At 32.2% G+C, this 21,055-nt stretch overlaps 2 protein-coding genes and 1 long non-coding RNA gene across 4 annotated transcripts in view; 2 read left to right on the top strand and 1 right to left on the bottom strand.

Annotated features, from left to right (window-relative positions):
- LOC114330243 (uncharacterized) overlaps nt 1-9,831 on the bottom strand; it is a 53,501-nt gene extending 43,670 nt beyond the window's left edge. Inside the window, exon 1 of the mRNA XM_050648840.1 lies at nt 9,751-9,831. Within this exon, the coding sequence (XP_050504797.1) occupies nt 9,751-9,792 (42 nt within the window). The 5' untranslated portion in view covers nt 9,793-9,831. The remainder of the gene's footprint in view (nt 1-9,750) is intronic.
- On the top strand, nt 424-1,520 carry LOC126883366 (uncharacterized). Its single transcript, XR_007697626.1, has 2 exons — nt 424-650; nt 998-1,520. It is a non-coding gene; the product is annotated as an uncharacterized LOC126883366 (long non-coding RNA).
- A 3,432-nt stretch (nt 9,832-13,263) lies between the features above and the next one.
- The window catches only part of LOC126883365 (pyruvate dehydrogenase (acetyl-transferring) kinase, mitochondrial), a 97,707-nt gene continuing 89,915 nt past the window's right edge, over nt 13,264-21,055 (top strand). For both annotated transcript variants that reach the window (XM_050648837.1, XM_050648836.1), the window contains exon 1: nt 13,264-13,638. In XM_050648837.1, coding sequence (XP_050504794.1) covers nt 13,536-13,638 — 103 coding nt within the window. In that variant the 5' untranslated portion in view covers nt 13,264-13,535. The remainder of the gene's footprint in view (nt 13,639-21,055) is intronic.

Raw genomic sequence — 21,055 nt, 5'->3', positions numbered from 1 at the left:
AAGTCATTAATAAGGAGAAAAGCTCTTCTAGCTAACCCTAAAATCAGGTGGTTTAACCACAAAAAGTAATTAGGCAATCCAAACCACGTGACCTCTGGTTGGCACACAAACTAAAGAAGAGGTTATGTTTGTGTCTATTTTTCAATGATTTTTCATTGTTTATCGTCGTATTTTGGATTCATTTGGATTTCGTTTCCTGTTTTTGTGAATTTTATAAACTTTACCACAATGCGAACTGATTATTTAAGGAAATTATTATTGGAAACTCCAGATGTTGCGAGAAATGTAGACGAAACAATGTTTATTTACTGTTAATTTTGCCCCGATATTTATCAATAATGATGAATTTTGCAAGCAATAACATTATTTCTTTTATTGTTTTAGATATTTATTGAAGCTGAAAATAATTGGGGATTAAGATCCATACGGAATTCAGTCAGAATTGGATTTTACAGTAAAGTGCAGTCCATCAAGTTACTATTATAGATATGTATTTATACAGATCTGGTGGAGTCTCACAGTTGCTACTCTAAGCAGCAGATGAAAGCATACAAAAGCCTTCAGGCACATAAATATTTTACAGCTGGATTTGTTTTGAATGGAGTAAAAATTGTTAATGATTTCCTGATTTCCATATTATTGTTGGAAAGGTATGCCTTTATTTTATTTATTCACCATTAAGAAATATATGGATAACAGTATTAGTGTCTTTTGGATAAATTGGTTCTAAATATTAGATTTATTTACGTTTATATATCTGTATGAAACCAGACATATTGTCGTCCTAATCTGTAAACTGCGAACTCCATAATTCTCTGAAAATGATTTATTACTGCCATCTATTTGAATTACTGTCATGATTGTTCTAAAATTATATTATATGAATGTCTGATTTTAAATAAAGTATTCTCAATCATTGTAAAGAACGCAAATACTCTAATAAAAATAAATTTTTGTAGTTGAAGAATTTCCAAAAAAAATAAAATATTTTTTTTAGGTGAAGCATTTCCAAAAAGCTAATGCTAAACGACTAAATGCTTGGGTGGGGTGATAGCCAGTTCTGATGACATAGCAAATGCACATTGTATGCGTATGGCCGGTAATAGTGAAGTCTGCAGCCATATTGCAGCAATCCTATTTTTAGCTAAGTATGCCCAGAGCAAGACAGACGAAGAAGAACCCAATGCATGTACATATGTTACAGCTACATGGTTTGGAGATAGCAACATATGCATTCTCTGATGAAAAACTAATGAGTTTTGAAACTGTTCGGTCAGAGTGCTTGTTGCGCTCACTAAACGAACTGAAATATAAGAAGTCTTTGGCATTGTGTTGCAGCGATATGAAAATGGTTATTCATTTTTAATTATAATGTACTTCTTCATCATGAGTAATTATGTATTGGTCTTTTAGATGTGTATTTATTTTTGTAATTAGTATCAACTTGTAATGATAATATACATTTATCGTTTAAGGTACGACTATGTTTTGACTCTAAAATAAATGTTTTAAAAATCGAATCCTGCCTCTTTCTGTTAGTAACTACCCATGGATATCACAAATTGTGCTTACTGATAGGTTTGTTCGTAGAACGATCAGCAACTCTTGCCAACCATCAGACACATGCGCATTCGTAGTCTATGAATGCTAACTATTAACTGCACAACGCTAACTGTTAACTGCTCATGCATCTGATGGTTGGCAGCAGTTGCTAATCGTTTGTGTCGTACTACGAACAAACCTATTAGGTCTGGATCCTGTGTACCAAAAAAATTGATTAATAGCAAGCTGAAAATTTGTTAATAGTTTAACGGTGTCCAGTTGGACAAACTTTGATGTATTGTGACACTGGAACAGGGGTAGTTTTAATTGTGAAACAGTTTGGAAACTCAGATTTGGAACATCAGATTACGAAAACATCCCATAAATTTTGTCGGACAGAACATCCAATTGATCTGTTACCCTTTCATTAAATTCTCATGCAAAAATCAGACTGCTATTACTAACCAACATGATTCCTGTAGTTTGACATGGTCTTCGTGTTCTACTCATTAAAATGCCCAGTTGGTGATTTTTTCACCAGTCTGGTTTTTGCATGAGAGTTTAATGAATTGGTAGCAAATCAATTGGAAGTTTTATCTGACAAATTACATAAACATTTTCGTAGTTTGACGTTCCAAATTTTTAACCTGTTCTACAGTTAAACTTCTAGTGTTCCCATACATCAAAGTTTGTCGGACTAGACACTGTTAAGCTATTAATAAATTTTCAGCTTGCTATTAATCAACTTTTTTTTGGTACGCGGGATCCAGGTCTATATGGAATAAATAAATAACAAAACAAATTCCCTGTCAAAACTGCATTTATTTTGAATAGAATGAAAAACAAAATAATATTGTTTTAACAAAATATAGTCCTGTCGCCAGGGGGGGTACAACGGCCTCCTTAATTCAGATGGACTTACTCAAGTTTTTTTTATATATTTTGACCCGCAGAATACGAATTTTTTGGGTAACAGTTGATCCGGATGTCGATAAGATTGTTATAGACAAAGAACTTGAGGAATTACATAACAGCGATTTCTCGCAAAACAAAACATCTTTTTGTATTTTTTGGGTCATTTTAAGCAAAAAATATTACTACAAGTTTTTTCGTAGAATGCATAGTTTTTGAGATAACTGCGGTTGAACTTTCAAAAAATCGAAAAATTGTAAATTTTAAACCCGAATAACTTTTGATTAAAAAATAAAGTAGCAATTCTGCTTACCGCATTTGAAAGTTGAAGTCAAATTATATCGGTTTTGATTATTTGCATTGCTAAAAATTTATTATTTTATTGTTAAAGAAAGCTGTAAACTGTAGTAAACACCTAGTATGTGAGTGATGTTTTCTATGATTTCTCATTTAAAATCGAACGAGTAGGTAGAGTAGCTACAAGTGCAAGCGAGGCAATTTCTACGTAGCATGCGTTAAAACGCATGTATTAGGCACGGGAAACCTATGTGTTTATAGATTAGTTTAACAATAAAAAAATTAATTTGTAGCAATGCAAATAATCAAAACCGATATAATTTGACTTAAACTTTCAAATGCGGTAAGCAGAATTGCTACTTTATTTTTTAATCAAAAGTTATTCGGGTTCAAAAATTGCAATTTTTCGATTTTTTGAAAGTTCAACCGCGGTTATCTCGAAAACTATGCATTCTACGAAAAAACTTGTAGGAATATTTTTTGCTTATAATGACCCAAAAAATACAAAAATATGTTTTGTTTTGCGAGAAATCACTGTTATGTAATTCCTCAAGTTCTTTGTCTATAACAATCTTATCGACATCCGGATCAACTGTTACCCAAAAAATTCGTATTCTACGGGTCAAAATATATAAAAAAAACTTGGGTAAGTCCATCTGAATTAAGGAGGCCGTTGTACCCCCCCTGGCGACAGGACTAATAGGGGATAAATGTTAAAATTTAGTATTAATAAAGTTTGTCACATTGGCCTAAAATTAATGTCACTAGTTACGTTAGTGTCACATATAAATAATTGTAATAATATTAATAAAAACCATAATTCCTAGCATGAGTGCGTCCTGTTTTTTGATAATTTAGTTAGGCGAGGAAACATAAATGAGTTTCTAATAGGGCTTTTCATTGATTGTCATTTGTTTCGAGCTTCCGTTAGATGTTGTATAATTCGTGTATAATATTACTATACACGGATTATAGGACATATGACAGAAGCTCAAAACAAATGACTGTGAATGAAAAGCCCTATAGAGGGAACACGAAAAAAATTAACATTATCCGATCAGCTCGACTTTCACAGTTCACTACTATACAAGTCACAGGCATGTTGTCAGCTCTCAAAATCACCAAAAACGTAAAGTTTATAAAATAATTAATCCAATGAATGTCTTTAAATACTATATTAAGCTCAAAATCACGACAAAAAACAAATTAAAATTAACATTATTCTGATCAGTTGGACTTCCACAGTTCACTACTATACAAGTCACAGACATGTTGTCAGCACTCAAAATCACCAAAAACGTAAAGTTTATAAACTAATTAATCTAATGAATGTCTTTTAATACTAAATTAGCTAAAAAATCACGACGAAAAACAAATACGAAAAATCAAAAATTACATTGAGTTTAGGTTAAGAACGGTTTTGTGTGCCAACCAAAGATCACGTGATTTAACTTTGACAGGTCGATGGATTCCCTAATACAGAGGATCTTCCATTACCCAGGGCATCCAAGGTAACGTTCAGTACAAAGCCTCCTTATTCGTTATGTACTTCGATGGGGAAGGGTGGTGGTACAGCTTGGGGGTCAGATAGATACGGGGTCAGCTTACGCAGTGTGACCGGTTTGATCTTCGGACATGTGGGTCTCATTGTTCCATTTGAACACACATATTTCCCGAGGCTGGATTTGTATGAGTGTGTATGTGTGTGTGTGTGTGTGTGTGTGTGTGTGTGTGTGTGTGTGTGTGTGTGTGTGTGTGTGGGGGGGGGGGGGGGCGCCTGTGCTAGTTTTGCAGGCGGGCACCTTATACCCTAGCGCCGGCACTGCCATTATCAAAGGACCTGCAGTGCATAAAGGTGTTAACTCTCGACGTATCTGCAAGAAGGTGTCAACAGAGCAGTTAACACCTTTTTGCAGAATATGCAGAAGAAAATCTGCTTATTTTTGAGCGGTAAATCAAGCATTAGTTGCTTATCAGGTGTTATTGCATGCCGTTGTGTTTGTTTTTGTTGTGAGAGATGAGAAAGGAAAAAAAAGAATGTGTGTGTACTTTGTACGCACGTAAGAAGTTATACTTCTATTACCTATATGATTTCTTAAAAATAAATATACTTTAAACAGTTTGTTTTAATTTTTTTTAAACACCACACTAATTTTGTGCTTACCGCTTTCAAAAAAAATTAAAAAAAGTATAGGATTGCTCCGGATTCGAACTCAAGACCTCTCGATCTCTGGCCGAATGCTATACCAAATACGCTACGAGGACTGTGTCTGTATCGGTTCGGACCTCTCGATCTCTGGCCGAATGCTATACCAAATACGCTACGAGGACTGTGTCTGTATCGGTTCGGACGTATGCCTAATGACAATTCACGGTAACAAACAGACAAGGTGAAGTAAATAAATATACAATAAAATGTTTTAATAATACTCATCTTACTCCTGAGGAAGACAAATCCAAAGACACAAAAATTATAATAAATATATTTACTAAAAACACTAATATATTCTTTTCACAACTTTTCTTGCACTGATATATTTATACATACCTTAACATATTTAGCAACTAAACGCCATACTGTCTGTGTGCGCATGCGCGCAGTATTATGAAATTTTACTGTTAATCGCGCCTAAAGAAGTATAGCTCCAAAAAGAACAAGGCTGCTGGAAAATCATATATAAACTATAAAGGTCAGGTGCAGCCAGCTAAAAAGTCAAGTGTAGAGTGTAGGTAAGTTGTTGTGTAAAGAAAAATGTCGACTAAAATGTGATTCACGTTTTACGGATGCAGATATAAACTTACTATTTAACCACTTCTATTTATTACAAAATGACGAGAAAAATATGTACTTGTTTAGTTTGATGAAACCTATTGGAGTAAAGAGGCCCAGAGGCCAGAAAACTTCCGGGATTTTTACCATGGCCTCAGAAAAGAAGACGATAATTAAATGTTTTTTTATTAACTATGTTCCGTCTCCTTACAGTTTAGTTAATTTTAGTTGTTTCGATTTTATTTTGCGATGTAAATTCATATCAGACCATTCTTAAAGTTTGTGTAAATTAATTTCCAGAAATCTCTTAAAAGATGAAAATACATTCATTCTTACCCATATTTCTGGGTAACATTTGTCATTTGTATTCATAATCCTCTTTAGAAAGTAGGTATTTGGAACGTTTATGCGAGGCAAGCGATAGTGGAAGCTTCTGAGAAGACAGTGATGACGATTTGTTAGTTACGTTTTTTCCAAAGTGAAATTTTGTAGGACAGATAGAGACATTTTTGCTTTCCGCACCACCCGGGATTTCTGGTCGAGCACTTTTTGTAATTTTAGTAGTGGTACTAGCGGTAGAAAACTTAGATATGTAAGCACGTATAGCAATCAATCAGTGGCGTACCGATAGATTAGCGGGCCCTGGTTCCAGTTGGGATGCGGGCCCGCCCGCTCAATAAAAACACACATTGTGGATCAAACGTAGGTTCTTATTCGTCCAATTCCAAATCAAATATTTCAACGTGAAATAACCAAAAAATGAAGCACTTTTCGGGAAAAACTCATCACAACTTTTTTTAAAAGCTTTATTTTTGTTTTTTTTTTTCGTTTTTAGCATCAATATTAAGTATGTCACGCTCAAAATAAAGTTGGTCCCTTTTTTTGGTAAAAAAATCTTAAAAATCACCCCCCAATTAGCATCCCAAATGAAATTAATCATTACCGCTTCACAAGTTACTTGACTCATGTATTGTTTATATGATCTGCAAGTTTTATAGGTTCAAAGTGCACATTTTTGAAAAAAAAATTGGTTAAAAAATTTGCTTTTAAATTAATTTTTTTTTATTTTGAAATTTTTTTTTTCAAAATAACTTAAAAATTATTAGTGATACGAAAAATCTCAACTAGTAAAAAAATATAGGTTTTACTATTGTGAATATTTTGGACTTTTTGTTTTCCTGAAGACAAAAATTATTGGTTATACTGTTCAAAATTTGCATACACTCGTGATTAGTGACTCGTTTAAGCACATTAACTACAGAATTTTCATAAATAAGCCCTTTGAACCAATGAAACTTACAGTCAGAAAAATGAAAGAATACCCATGAACGAACATATAAAACACGCTGTATTTTCCTGTCACCGTGTCACAAAGAAAATTGTCCAGTGCAAGTACATGTAACAATAATTATTACATGTACTTGCGCTGGCCAATTTTTTGTGTGACACGGTGACAGGAAAATACAGCGTGTTTTATATGTTCGTTCATGGGTATTCTTTCATTTTTCCTACTGTACATATCTTATAATATAAACAATACATAAGTACAGTAATTTGTGAAGCGCTAACGATTAATTTCATTTCGGATGCTAATTTATTATAGGGTGATTTTAACGATTTTTTTACCAACCAAAAAAAAAGACACCAACATTATTTTGATCGTAACTTACTTACTTTTGATGTTAGAAACTTTTTTAAAAAACAATGGACTATTGTTTGAAGTCAGTATGAAAAACGACGTAATAAAACTTGCATTGAATATCTCAGTTCCTCAGTTCCGAATTTCTGAAACTTTGTAGTTTACCTACCTTATTCATGGATCGTGATAATATAAAAAAAATACAAGTGTTTGAGTTAGCACGTGTAGGCAGGCACCGGCGGTTAGTCTTTAAACAAGTATTGAAACAAGAACTTCGTTAAGCAGGTAAAACGAGTAAGGAACCTAACAAAAGCGTTACCTGTGTTTCTTAATAAATTTTGTTTTCAAATTTTTTGATGAATAGGTATTCTTTGTTTTTATTTATAAGTACCTATACAAAAATTATAATTTATTAAGCAGTTGCATTTTCTATTGTGTACCTACTTGTGTGGTTCAAAATGTCCCCATCAAATTAGAAACAAAAGAAACAAAAAGTGCGTTAAAGCGGGCCCCTGAGGGGCCCGGGCCCTGGTTCCACGGAACCCGCGGAACCATGCTCAGTCAGTGGCGGTCTCAAGGGGAGGGCGACGGGGGCGATCCCCCCCCCCCCCCAGAAACCTTAGTTTTCTGAAAAATTGAGAAGTTAATATACATATTAATCCGAAGTGTGAGATCGAACTAATGCATTGCTATTATTGAACAAAATAATCTAACAGTTGTGAAAACGTCCGACCTTGATTTGTGCCTTACTGAACAGTACTTTCATTATCACTGTAGTGTGTATGTGCAACATATTTTCACTTACACTGCCTTTTAGCAAGCTACTTCAAAAACCTGATATTGACTTGAAATGTGCATTGAAACATTTTACGGACATGACCAAAGCACTTGCCAATCAACGGAACACAGCGATTGTTTGCTTTAAAGATTTGTTCCAAGAAGCAAAGAACATCGCCGAGAAGACAAATTTTGATATTAGTATTCCAAGAATATCACAAGTGCAGAAGAATCGAGCCAACCACGCAACTAAAGACCCAGAGACATACTTTAGAGTATCAGTGTTCCTTCCCATTCTAGACTCTGTAATAGAAGACACAAAGTCTCGTTTTCCTGAAGAAACATTGGAGTTGTACAATCTTCACGTATGCATGCCTGAATACCTGATAACCAACTCTGTTCAGGACATGTCTGAAAAAATTGAGTGTTTAGTAAGGAGGTACAGTGAACTTTTTGATATGTCTCAAGCTGAAATGAAATGCTTATTGAAAGGTGAACTACAGCTTTAAGAAATGCAATGGAAAGACACGGACGAATTTCCAAAATCAGCGCTGGACGCGTTAGACAGTTGTAACAGAGATTTGTTCCCTACAGTCAGCAAGCTTCTTCTAGTCTTAGCTACACTTCCCATCAGCAATGCTTCTGCAGAGCGTAGCTTTCAATCTCTAAAGAGAATAAAGTCGTGGCTAAGAACACGGATGCGTCAAGACAGGTTGACTGGACTTGCTCTACTCCATGCCCATCGAGACATCCCTGTAGACCCAACGAAATTTTTAGAACGATTCGCCAAAAGTGGCCATCGAAGACTTGAATTCGATTTGTAATTACATTATTTTTAAAACCTTATAACTTGTTATTTTATTACTTATAACCTAATAAAACTATTACAATGTATAATGTGAACCCCCTTTTTTTCATTCTAATAGACTAATTTGTATTCTATATTTATTGTAAATTTTAACATTTTAAAAGGTAAAATGTGTTTTGAGCTCTTTCAATTCAAGCGTAAAACTAACATTGTCAGACCAAACCTCTGAAGTTTGACGTTTGTTCGTGATAAAGTAAAACCACCTAAATCGTCAAAGGTTTAGAAAGATGAGACTTGCTTCAGAGGCTTGCCATTGAAAAATACTATCACCCACAAACCTTTTCTATTAGACTTTGAGTTGTTTTCAATAGTTCTAAATTGGTTTTTGATACAATCACAAGAATACAAAATATATTTTGAATATTTTATTTGTAAGTTAGCCGAACAATATTTACAACAAGCTGTAGAGGCTCTAGCTTTTTTATTTTTTATTATAGTGTAAAACTGTTTCCACTCATACTAATTGTAATAATAATAAGTGATTTTCCTTTTTCTCCGTTCGTCACAACCACTAAGTGACAGTCAGTCCATATTCGGTCCATCAACTGTTCAAATGAATAAAATGCCTTTAAAACTCTCAAAATCTTGCCATATTTTTAAAAATTTTCCGGACCCCCTTTCCGGTTGGGGGGCTGCACCCCCCAGACCCCCTGCAACAGACCATCGCCCCTCCCAAAATCTGACTCTGAGACCGCCACTGTGCTCAGTACGCCACTGCAATCAATAGAGAGTTCTATAGAAAAGTGTCGTCGAATATTATTTATTTTGCTAAAGTAATATTTAATAGCATCGTATAATCACGGTAAACTAATCGTGAATCAAACAAACTATAAGTTACACAAATTTTGCAGTTTTTTTTAACAATAAACTTTTTTGAACTCCTTTTTATGTGTTATTTGATTCTCAAATCTAAAAATTTGTTTGTACAAAAAGGTGTTAACTTACATTGTGTTCGTAATTTTTATAAAAACTCTCTTGTGGTTTCATTTACTTGACACTTGTTTTTGTAAAATGCAAATTGAATTATTAGCAAAAGAGTTCTAGTCAATAAACTGTGATCTTAATTATCTCACATTATGTAATTTGCTGGTTAACACCTTCTTACATTAATAGCTTCAATTTATTATCTATAAGTACACGATACTGTTTACTGTTTATATAAGTAAATATATAATATATTTTACAGGGCCCCCGCTACCATATGTGCAAAGTGTGCAATGCACACGGGCGCCATCCTTTAGGGGCGCCAAAACCGGGGTCAAAAATTGCAAAAAAAACAAACAAACAAAAAAACAAATATTAACTTTAAAATAAAAGTTTAGAAATTAAATAGGATTAAGCATAAACACACGAAATTTTATTAGTATATCAACCAGTTACTGTCGATTTCCATTTGCAAGAACATGTCAGAAGTCAGGCATTTTAATTTATTTTGTTATGATTTTATTCTGCTTGTTTCATTTTGATATTTTAGTCTACAAATACTAGTCCACTTACTCACGGTTTTTGCTGTGAATTTTAAAGAACCGCTTATATTGACATTAAAATTGTCATACCCACAGCTAACAAGAAAATAAGTGATATTGTGCCGATGTGTGCTTTTGTACCAGGGGTATTCTCGGGGGTGAAAAAACATACGTTCAAAATAAGTCCGGAATTGGATAAACTGACTAATTATAAGCAACTTTTGTTGCATAGAGATTTTCATTAAGTCAATAATTTTCGAGTTATTAATCTTGATCTTAATCGTAATCTTGAATAAATTCATTTTTTCCAAATAACTTAAAAATTATTAGTGATACCAAAAATCTCAGTAAAAAATTTCAAGCAGTAAAAAGTAAGGTTTTGCCTTTCTGAATATTTTGGATTTTTTGTTTTTCTGTAAGAGAAAAATTGGTTATGGCTGTTCAAAATTTGCATACACTCGTGATAAGTGACTCGTTCAAGCCCTTTTAACTACAGCCTTTTCAAAAATAAGCACTTTGAATCGATTAAACTTCAGATCATGTAAACAATACATAAATTATTAACTTGTGGTGAAGCGGTAACGATTAATTTCATTTGGAATGCTAATTAGGGGTAATTTTCACGATTTTTTTTTACCAAAAAAAAGGGAATAACATTATTTTGAGAGGACGTTACTTACCTACTTACTTTTGATGTTAAAAAATCACCTAAAAAAAACAAAAATATAGCTTCTTTTAAACATTTATTTCACGTTGAAATATTCGATTTGTAATTTGACGAATAAGCCCCTCCTTTTCATTAGCTACAACTCTGCTTCTACTGGGTCTGTAGACTTTATATACAGGGTGTTTGGTAAAGAATGGGCCATAGCTTAACCTTAGATTCCTGAGGTTAAAATATGCCGATTTAAGCTAACTTACCTTAGTATGAAAGTTGATAATAATAGAAATACAGCGTGTAAAAGTTAAACTTCTATTTTATTTATTTTTGAATATTTCCTGACAGGCGTGGGACAACAAAACAAATTTGGTAAGTGGTGCTGGGATTGTACAATCTACTAAATTATGTTAAACACACATTTCTGGCTACTACCAGAGGCGTACAACGAGGGAACATGAATGGATGACCCTTCCCAAATTCTACGCCACTGGCGAAATTGCTATTTTAGTGCAATTTTTTGATTCGCCAATACTTTCTATGTAAAAAATATACTATTCATTCGTAAAGATAAAGCCATTAGTTTTCGAGATATTTGAAGCTAAAAACGAAGGAGCATAATACATTAATCAAAATAAGTGTGCCTTTTCATTTTTAACTTCAAATATCTCGAAAATTATTGACTTTATCGTTACGAATGAAGAGTATATTATTTGCATAGAAAGTATTGGAGAATCTAAAAAATATGCTAAAATAGCAGTTTCAGTGGCGTAGAATTCGGGTAGGGTCAACCATTCACTTTCCCGTGGCGTACGCCACTAGTATTAACCACAAACGATTGTTTAACATAATTTAGTAGGGTGTACAGTACCTACACTTTCTGCCAAGTACCATAAGGATATGTCAAATAGTTTTATAGTACCGGGCACACATAATTGTTAAAGTTTTAAATAAATAATAAATTATTAAAAAAAATAATACTTTAAAATAATTTAACATATCCGTGTGATACGTGGCAGAAACTATAGGTACTGTACACCTTACTAAATTATGTTAAATAATCGTTTCTGGCTACTACCACAGGCGTACGCCACGGGAAAGTGAATGGTTGACCCTACCCGAATTCTACGCCACTGAAACTGCTATTTTAGCATATTTTTTAGATTCTCCAATACTTTCTATACAAATAATATGCTTTTCATTCGTAACGATAAAGTCAATAGTTTTCGAGATATTTGAAGTTAAAAATGAAAAGGCACACTTATTTTGATTAATGTATTATGCTCCTTCGTTTTTAGCTTCAAATATCTCGAAAACTAATGGCTTTATCGTTACGAATGAAGAGTATATTTTTTACATAGAAAGTATTGGAGAATCAAAAAATTGCACTAAAATAGAAATTCTGCCAGTGGAGTAGAATTTGGGAAGGGTCAACCATTCACGTTCTCCCATCGTACGCCTCTGGTAGTAGTCAGAAACGTTTGTTTAACATAATTTAGTAGATTGTATAATACCAGCACCACTTACCAAATTTCGTTTTGTTGTCCCATGCCTGTCAGGAAATATTCAAAAATAAATAAAATAAAAGTTTAACTTTGACACCCTATATTTCGGTTATTATCAACTTTTGTACTAAGGTAAGTTAGCTTAAATTGACCTATTTTAACCTCAGGAATCTAAGGATAAGCTATGGCCCATTCTTTACCAAACACCCCGTATATAGGTACTTACACCATTTTTTTCAGTTTTCTATAAGCTATATTTTTTTCGATAAAATACTTACTTTTTGAGTTATTTGCGAAAATCCGTCTAAACACGTGTTTTTTTTTGTTGGAAAATGAACATATTTACTCGCAATTAACTAGAAAAGAATTGACTTAGTGAAAAAACTTTATACGTAGAAAAAAAGTTGTTCAAAATTAGTCATTTTATCCAATTCCGGACTTTTTTGAACGTATGTTTTTTCGCCCCCGAAAAGGGGTGAATAAAATAAAAATATCACTTTATTCCTCGACACGTTAGCTAAGCTATGTGTATGACAAATGTCATGTCAATCCAAGCGGTTCTTAAAAATTCGTAGGTTTTACAATAGTTTACCTTGAGTGAATGGACTATAAATATGATTTTTAAAGTTCAGTTTTTTGGTTTATTTCAAGCACCTACCTACCTTCAAAAAATAAATAAAAAGCATGATCCAAAATGCCCTAAGCGGCGCCAAAATCCTTTTTTGCACACAGGCGCCAGTAACCCTTACGGGGGCACTGATATTTTATGTAATCTAAAAAGATAATAGAATTTTCCCAGGTGATTAAATTTTAAATTATTTAGTACACACACATTCCACTGAAGACTGGAGCCTTCGCATATAGTTCACTGTATGTTCATTCGACTTAGTTTTATAGTCACCACGTAGATGGCAGCATACGTTAATTCATTTGACGTTTAATGTTTTTTATAGGTAAAAAGATTTTTCCATTCATGTGAATTTACTATTTAGAGTGAAGACACACACAAGGTCAGATCAGTGTTATTGTAAGTTTAGTGAAGTTCTAATGTGGTGCTTATTAAAACGATCTTAGTGTGTATCTCTAAACACTTAAATAAAAATGAAAGTGTCGCCGAAATCTTTTCAAAACATCGCCAAGATGTTGGACTTCTACTCGCAATTCAACCCTTCTCCATTATCTATAAAAAAATTCATCGATTTTGGTGAGTTATTTTGTTTGTACAAAAGCTTTTTTAACATTTAAGAAGATAGGTGTTGTAATGATTTTGGGACAATGCTCTTGGAGGCTTGCCTAACCTCTATTCACTTCACTATCCTGTTTGAAACTCAAACCTACCTAGGTATATCAAATTGATATAGTTATCAAGTAGTTGTCGTAAACATGATGTGGGAAATTATGTTTAATTATAGCTACGATTAAATTTGATTTAAAATAATTAAATGGGTCATCTACACTAGATACTAGATCTAACTAGAACTAGAATTAATTGTTAGAATCATGACATGTGCCAAGTAATAGTCATCGATTGAGTAATATACACAGAAAAGGAGATTCCTCTACAAACGAGTTGGTATTATACATACGTCCATTATACACCTAAAGTGCTCTTAATTTGGAGCATATTGATTTATTTCGCAATTTGGAGGGACTGTCATGGGTTCAAGGTTGTCCTTCTTTTTTACCAGTAGTTCTCTTATCGTTTTGAAGATTAATTGAATCTAAAATATTGTATTTTCTGTCTGATTTGTGTACTGCCGATCTGTACCTATGTACATATTATATTTAGTTAATACTGCTTCTTTATCTTTAATTCTGGCATACGCCTATTACCTTTAATGACCTGTATGCCCTTATTATATGCCTTTAAAGAATTAAACAGCATACAATAAAGTATTATTTCATTATATCAATTTCACAGGTCGTAATATGAACATGAACTATTTGAATTTGAATAACCTATGAAGAGGAAGATCAAACAGTTAATAATTAAAAAAATAATAAACATTACTCCATTGTAAGTTTCTTAAAAAGTTACGTCAGATTTACTTTTGGCGACAAAAGGTTTTAGAGTTTTAGGCCAGCGGCGCAGCGGCTTACCCTCATGAGAAGAGCATAAACCGACATTTTTTTCTGCATTTCTACCACACCAAACCTTTTTTTATTCGATTCTACATATATTTTCCAAAGTTGAAATGTACTTAAGTATGTATTTTTTTGTGTGAAAGTGTTAGTGTAAAAGCAGAGCATAGTGTTGTATTGTGTGTTAGTTTTAGTTTTAAAATGCATACTTACTTGTTAAGATCTTAGATTTAAGTAATTTAAGTTAAAGAAGAACTGATAATTGGTCAACTTTGAATGACCAGATTTCAGTAGTCTAAACACAGTTTGTGTTTAATAATAAAAAAAAAATGTATTTTTTTTAATTATTTCAATTGGGCCGGCAATTGTTTTTAACAAATAACAAAAAAAGTTCCCGAATCGCTTCGACTAAATTTTTTTAGGCGTATCTCGACCAAATAAATACTTTTTCTCTCTTGGTAATTTTTCGAAAAATGTTTCCCCTTCGAGTTATTTGCATTTTTTTGTTGAAAAAATGTCATAATAAGTGATATTTGGGATTTTTTTTTTCTAAATAGTTGCTAAACGAATACAAAAAGCTTTTTAATCTCTAAACTTTTAAGGCCATCGGTACATAATTCGCAAATATTTTACGGGTAGGTATCCCTACTTTTTCTGTTTTCACACGGCAAATTACGTGTAGTAAAATTCACACTGGTATGGATATGTAAATATTACTAGAATGCCATTCTACTTGAAAATGTCATCAATAATTTAAAGAGATGACTTTTGAATGTTCTTGGAATAAATGTAATAATTTTTTCACTAACTATGTATTCAGTGATTGTAATAATTTATATGTACAACAAAAACTAATACTCAATCGAGAAAAGAGGAAAAGTATTAAAGTGATTTTTTAATAATATATTGTTACTATGGAACGCTTACAATTTTGAACATCTTTAACAACAAAATACTTGGATCACAGAATATATTATCCTGATGTATTCTCTGCTTGGATCTTCCACAAATAATACACAATAAATAACTTTTTATTAATTTCACGTCTTAAATCAATTATTTATCAAATACACTATATATCAATATTATTTAATCAACAACTCAAAATATTCCCGATGCCATGTCAAATATTTAAAATTGTCACTGAATGTCACTGTCTGACTGACAGTATGCTGACAATATTCTATTCGACTGAGTGCGTTGCATGACAAAGATAGATTTGGAAATATTACCACGGACATTGTGTTCATTTTTTTCGAATCATGAAAAAACCAATAAATATTTTTGAAAAATTTAAACGCAGAATGAAAGACTATATTATTACCGAGGGCCGAAAGTCCCTTAGAATAAATAAAAAGTTTATTTTGAATGAGATATTTTAAATTAAATATCACACTAAATTTTCTCTTAGTTTTTCACCCCTGTAACTTATTAAAATAAACATAGAAGTTCTCAGGGACTTTCGGCCCTCGCCAATAACGTAATCTTTCATTCTGCGTTTAAATTTTTAAAAAATACTTATTAGTTTTCTCAGGATTCGAAAAAAATGAATCCCCATTTGAATAGCATTGCAGCCGAAAATACGTACCCATCCTCTTAAGTACAAGTAAGAATATTTTGACAAGGACAAGTGGTTTTTATTTGGCAAAAAAATATTTTTGAACAAAGATTTCTATATTTATTTATATCAAACTCATATTCGTAATATTTTCAACAAGATAGAAATCAGTTATCCTTATCAAAATATTCTTACTTTTATATAAGGTTTAAAGATTATAAAGATTTTTGTAGAATTGCAATTCATTTCGTAGTTTTTTGGAAAAAAAAACAAAAAACCAGTAATTAAAGCATTTTTTTTTCAACAAAAAATCGGAAATAACTCAAATAAGCATTTTTTGAAAAATTACCAAGAGAGAAAAATAACTATATTAAAAGTATAAACATACGCTTAAAAATATTTATTTAAAGCGATTTGGCAAATTTTTTTTTGTTATAAGTTTTTTGTTAAGGGAGTAGGCGCAAAATTTCAGCTGCAATGCTTTTTAAAACATTAATTTTTTTCGTTTCCTGAGAAAACTAATAAGTATTTTTGAAAAATTTAAACGCAGAATGAAAGATTACGTTATTGGCGAGGGCCCAAAGTCCCTGGAAACTTCTATAATGTGTATTTTAATAAGTTACAGGGGTGAAAAAAGAGAAAATTTACTGCGATTTTTAATTTCAAATATCTCATTCAAAAAAAAACTTTTTGTTTATTCTAAGGGACTTTCGGCCCTCGGTAATAATGTTATTTGTCGTTCTGCGCTTAAATTTTTCAAAAATATGTATTAGTTTTCTCAGGATTTATACAAAATGAATGCATTTAAAAAGCATCGGAGCTGAAATTTTGCGCCTATGCTCTTAATATGAATTTCCGCCCCACATAGAAAAATTAAAAAAATATACATTTGAACTTTGAAAAATATATAGAATCGAATAAAAATTGGTCGGTATATTCCTTTCCTAAGCTTTTTTTTAGGGGTCTACCTAATAGGCGCGCCTATTACTTAGATATATTTTTTTGGAATCCTTTAATCATGCCACATAAGTACCGTTTGCTTTGTTTATTAACTTATTAATATTCAAAATTCTACCATTAAGGTAGAAAGGAATAGCATTAGGTATCAAAATAAAATACAAATTTTGTATCATATTTTCATATGCAGCATTTTTGTACGCCGTAAAAATGTTTTGGTTTGAGCTTTAATAGAAATGTTTGGAAATTTCGATAGTACCTACATATAGACCAGGCAATATCTTTTATAAAAAAAAACCCTCATTTGGCTAAGTCTTATATGATCACATTTTTTGCTTTAATTGCTTGGTAATATTGTTAGAAATGATAATTTCATTCTGCAGTCACTTCAAAAGATGGGCTAATTTTTTTAAAACAGTTTGTGGAATAGAAAAATTCAATTTTTTTCTGCTTTACGTTGCTATATCTCGGCAGCTACGCATTATAGAAAAATTTTGCGAAAACAAAAAGGTTTTGCAATTAAATTTTCTACAAGATCGAATTGATTGCAAATTAAAAGAATACTATCTGTTATTATTGCAAAATCAGCAAAAACCATTAAAAAGATATCAAAATAGGTAAGGTGGTTTCAGTAATCTTTTTCAGATATTTAAAAACTAAACAGAACCTTAAAAATTTACCCAGGAAATCTTTTTAATAAAAAAAAACACTACACAAAATTGTCACAATGCGGTTTATTTTTTAAGTTGACTGTTTGTGGCTGATTTATAATTAGGAATAGATATCGTATATGCACGATAAAACATTAAAGTAACTTTATGGTCATGATTCATGATGCAGTATTTTTTTGTATTAAAAATGTTTTGGTGAGGCTCTACACTCAAAAATATTATTGATTAACAGTGATTATTGAATAGTATTTCGTTGTAACAACAATTTAATTTTTTGTTTCAACAAACTTTTAGACATTGACGAATGTATTTGGTTATTGTCACAATGATTGAATAATAATTGTGAAAATAACTAGAGTACATTAATCAATAACACTCAATTTATTCAGCCAATAAGTTACCCGTTGTCCTAGGTGAGCGACAAACGCGACAACGCGACACGACGCGACGCGACGCGAAAATATCAAGTAATGGTTGTATTTGTGTGTGGCCTACGTTTTCGGGTTAATCAGTCTACGACAAGACGCGACGAAGTGCGAATTTGTTTTGTTCGCGATTGTTCGCGACGAGACACGACGCACTGAAGCAGTGTCAGTGTCAAGCTTGCAGTGTCAAGTGCAAGTTGCTTTTTTCAATTCAAATTATGCTACTCAATAGTTTATTAAATAAATAAAAACTAATATGTATAGTACCAGTGTTTTTTCATTAACATACTTTAAAGCCAGTAACAGCGTCTTCTCAATAGAAATTGGTTTTTGAAAATTACTTATTGACAGTTGAATATGTACTGGGTTTAACAGCTGCAATAATATAATCGAAAGTGCATGGTAATAAGCCACAATACATTTTAAACCGACGTGGATTATTTATTAATTTCGAATATAAATGATGAAACTCTCCAAATTTATTTCGCTCTAAATATATGATATTTGTTGTCTTTCTTCTTCGTTTATGGAATTTTTTAAAGCTAAGTATTTAATATGAATTTTCCAGCAAAACTGCAGTATACTTCCCCATACTTAAGATTAGGAATGAATTGACATCGTCACCTTTGTCCTGGTTTGAGTGATGGAAAGCGACGCGATGCGACGCTACATAAGCCACACGTCGCGTTAATTACTGGTCGCATCGCATCGCAACGCATCGCATCGCGTCGCGTCGTTTTCCGTCGCTCACCTAGGACAACGGGTTAGTTTCGTATATTTAATAAATAATGGTAATTTTGACAGCAAACCACTTTCTTGATTTCGTAGATGATAAGCAATTATCTTGGTTTATCGTGACAACGTACAGATTTCATTAAAATAATGTACAAATGTTGTTAATATAGAGTCATATTTGATTATTCCATAGATGTAAACTGATTGTTGTGACAACGAATGCATTAATCAATCTATTACTGCGTTTAATAACCACAACCAATGCGTTCATGGTAACAATAAACGCAGTTGTTGAAACAATAAATGTTTTGCTTGACCAATTGAAATATAACGGCTTTTCCATATCGTGATACCCCGAGCTTCTCTGTGTTACCATTGTTTAAAAAGGAATTATTTGCCGAAGTGCTGAATAATTTCATTTCGTTTCCAAGTGTAGTCCATACTGGAAGGAAGTTTTCGTGTGTCTATTATCGTATTTATTTTTTTCGAATTCTGAGAAAACTAATTAGTTTTTTGAAAAATTTAAACGCAGAATAAAATATTACAGTATTATCGAGGGTCTGAAGTCCCTGATAACTTCTATAATGAATGTTTTAATAAGTCACAGGGGTGAAAAAGAGAAAATTTAGTATGATTTTTAATTTCAAATAGGTATACCATTCAAAAGAAACTTGTTGTTTATTCTAAGGGACTTTCAGCCCTCGGTAATAATGTAATCTTTTATTATGCGTTTAAATTTTTCAAAGATAGTTATTAGTTTTCTCAGGATTCCAAAAAAAAAAGAATGCGTTTAAACATAATTCGATCGAAACTTTGCACCTGCGCTTTCAAAAAGGATTAAAGTGTTATACATTTTTGGAATCAATATTTCAAACGCTTTTAAATGAGCTGTCACATGATGTACTTTCTCATTTAAAAAAATCAAAGTTCGAAACACTGATGTTATAATATACTTTGATTATTTTAAAAATCGAGCTGTCCGAGCGTTTTGCTTATGTGCTAAAAATAAATAAGTTAATAAGGGGGGGGGGGGGGTGTAACAGTTATTCCAGCACACTGTATAGGTGAAATCATATGAGAAATCACACAGTGTAAATCCATTAGGTTTAGGACAAAAAAGGAGGATTTGCAAAATTATTATTAATCAATAATTAATTACATTGAGCTAATGCATTCAGTAATTATTAATATAAATACGTTCATAGTAGGAATGAACGAAACTGATTGTAGGGATGAATAGAATTGCTTGTAAGAATATCCGTATTTATTGTGGGAATGAACCGAATTAATTGTAAGAATAAACGGAAATAATTGTAGAAATAAACGAAATACGTTAGGAGAAATAACACTGTTATTGACACAATTAACGACATTCGTCGGTCAATTAACGACGTTGTTGTTTCAATGAATAGTGTTCGTTGGCTCAGTGAACAGTGTTCGTAATATCAATAAAGTGATATTATGGTATACAGTATACATAATGAAAGTATTATATATTAATAAATGTATGTTCATCCATTCAATAAACGTAATACATTGGATCAACTAACGAACATAATGAATTGATGAACATCGCTTTGTTGTTCCAATAAAACCAAGAATTGGACAAATTTAAGTATTGCTTTTTTTGTCTGAATTAACATTTTTATTAATATTACGTACCTTTTTCGTTGAGTGTATCTAGATAACAAACAAGTCACCTTGTCTATTAGTCCAGTCGTCAGGGATGAAAATGCCACCCAACCTATAAAAATCATACAACAAACTGACTTTTGGTGAGAATGTCAATTTTGGGACCCCTAGCCCCAGGGCTTCCCCCTAAAATCCCCTGTAGGTAGGAAAACGGAAAACATCGATTTACCAAGAATCTGTATGTCGTAGAACAAGTGTTTCAATCAAGAAATGTAGCTTAGATAATTTTGAACAAAAATATTACTAAACACTTTTTGTGTAGAATGAATCTCAGAAACAACGCTTGAAGCGACCAGTGGTTTTGAATCACATTTACGCGCGCGAAATCAGTTTTTAGCTGTTAAATGAATAAATGAAATAACAACATGAAATAAAATAAGAATTAAATAAAATAAATGAAAAATAAATAAATGTTGCGCGATTTTTGTAATTTTTTACGATTTTAAGGGAATTAGTCCAGGACTGGTTACCTTTATACAATAATTCTTGTGGTGCCACCAT

The sequence above is a fragment of the Diabrotica virgifera genome, chromosome 4 (assembly GCF_917563875.1).
Source record: "Diabrotica virgifera virgifera chromosome 4, PGI_DIABVI_V3a".
In the NCBI taxonomy this organism is placed as follows: Eukaryota; Metazoa; Arthropoda; class Insecta; order Coleoptera; family Chrysomelidae; genus Diabrotica; species Diabrotica virgifera.
This window is presented reverse-complemented; position numbering and strand designations above follow the sequence as displayed.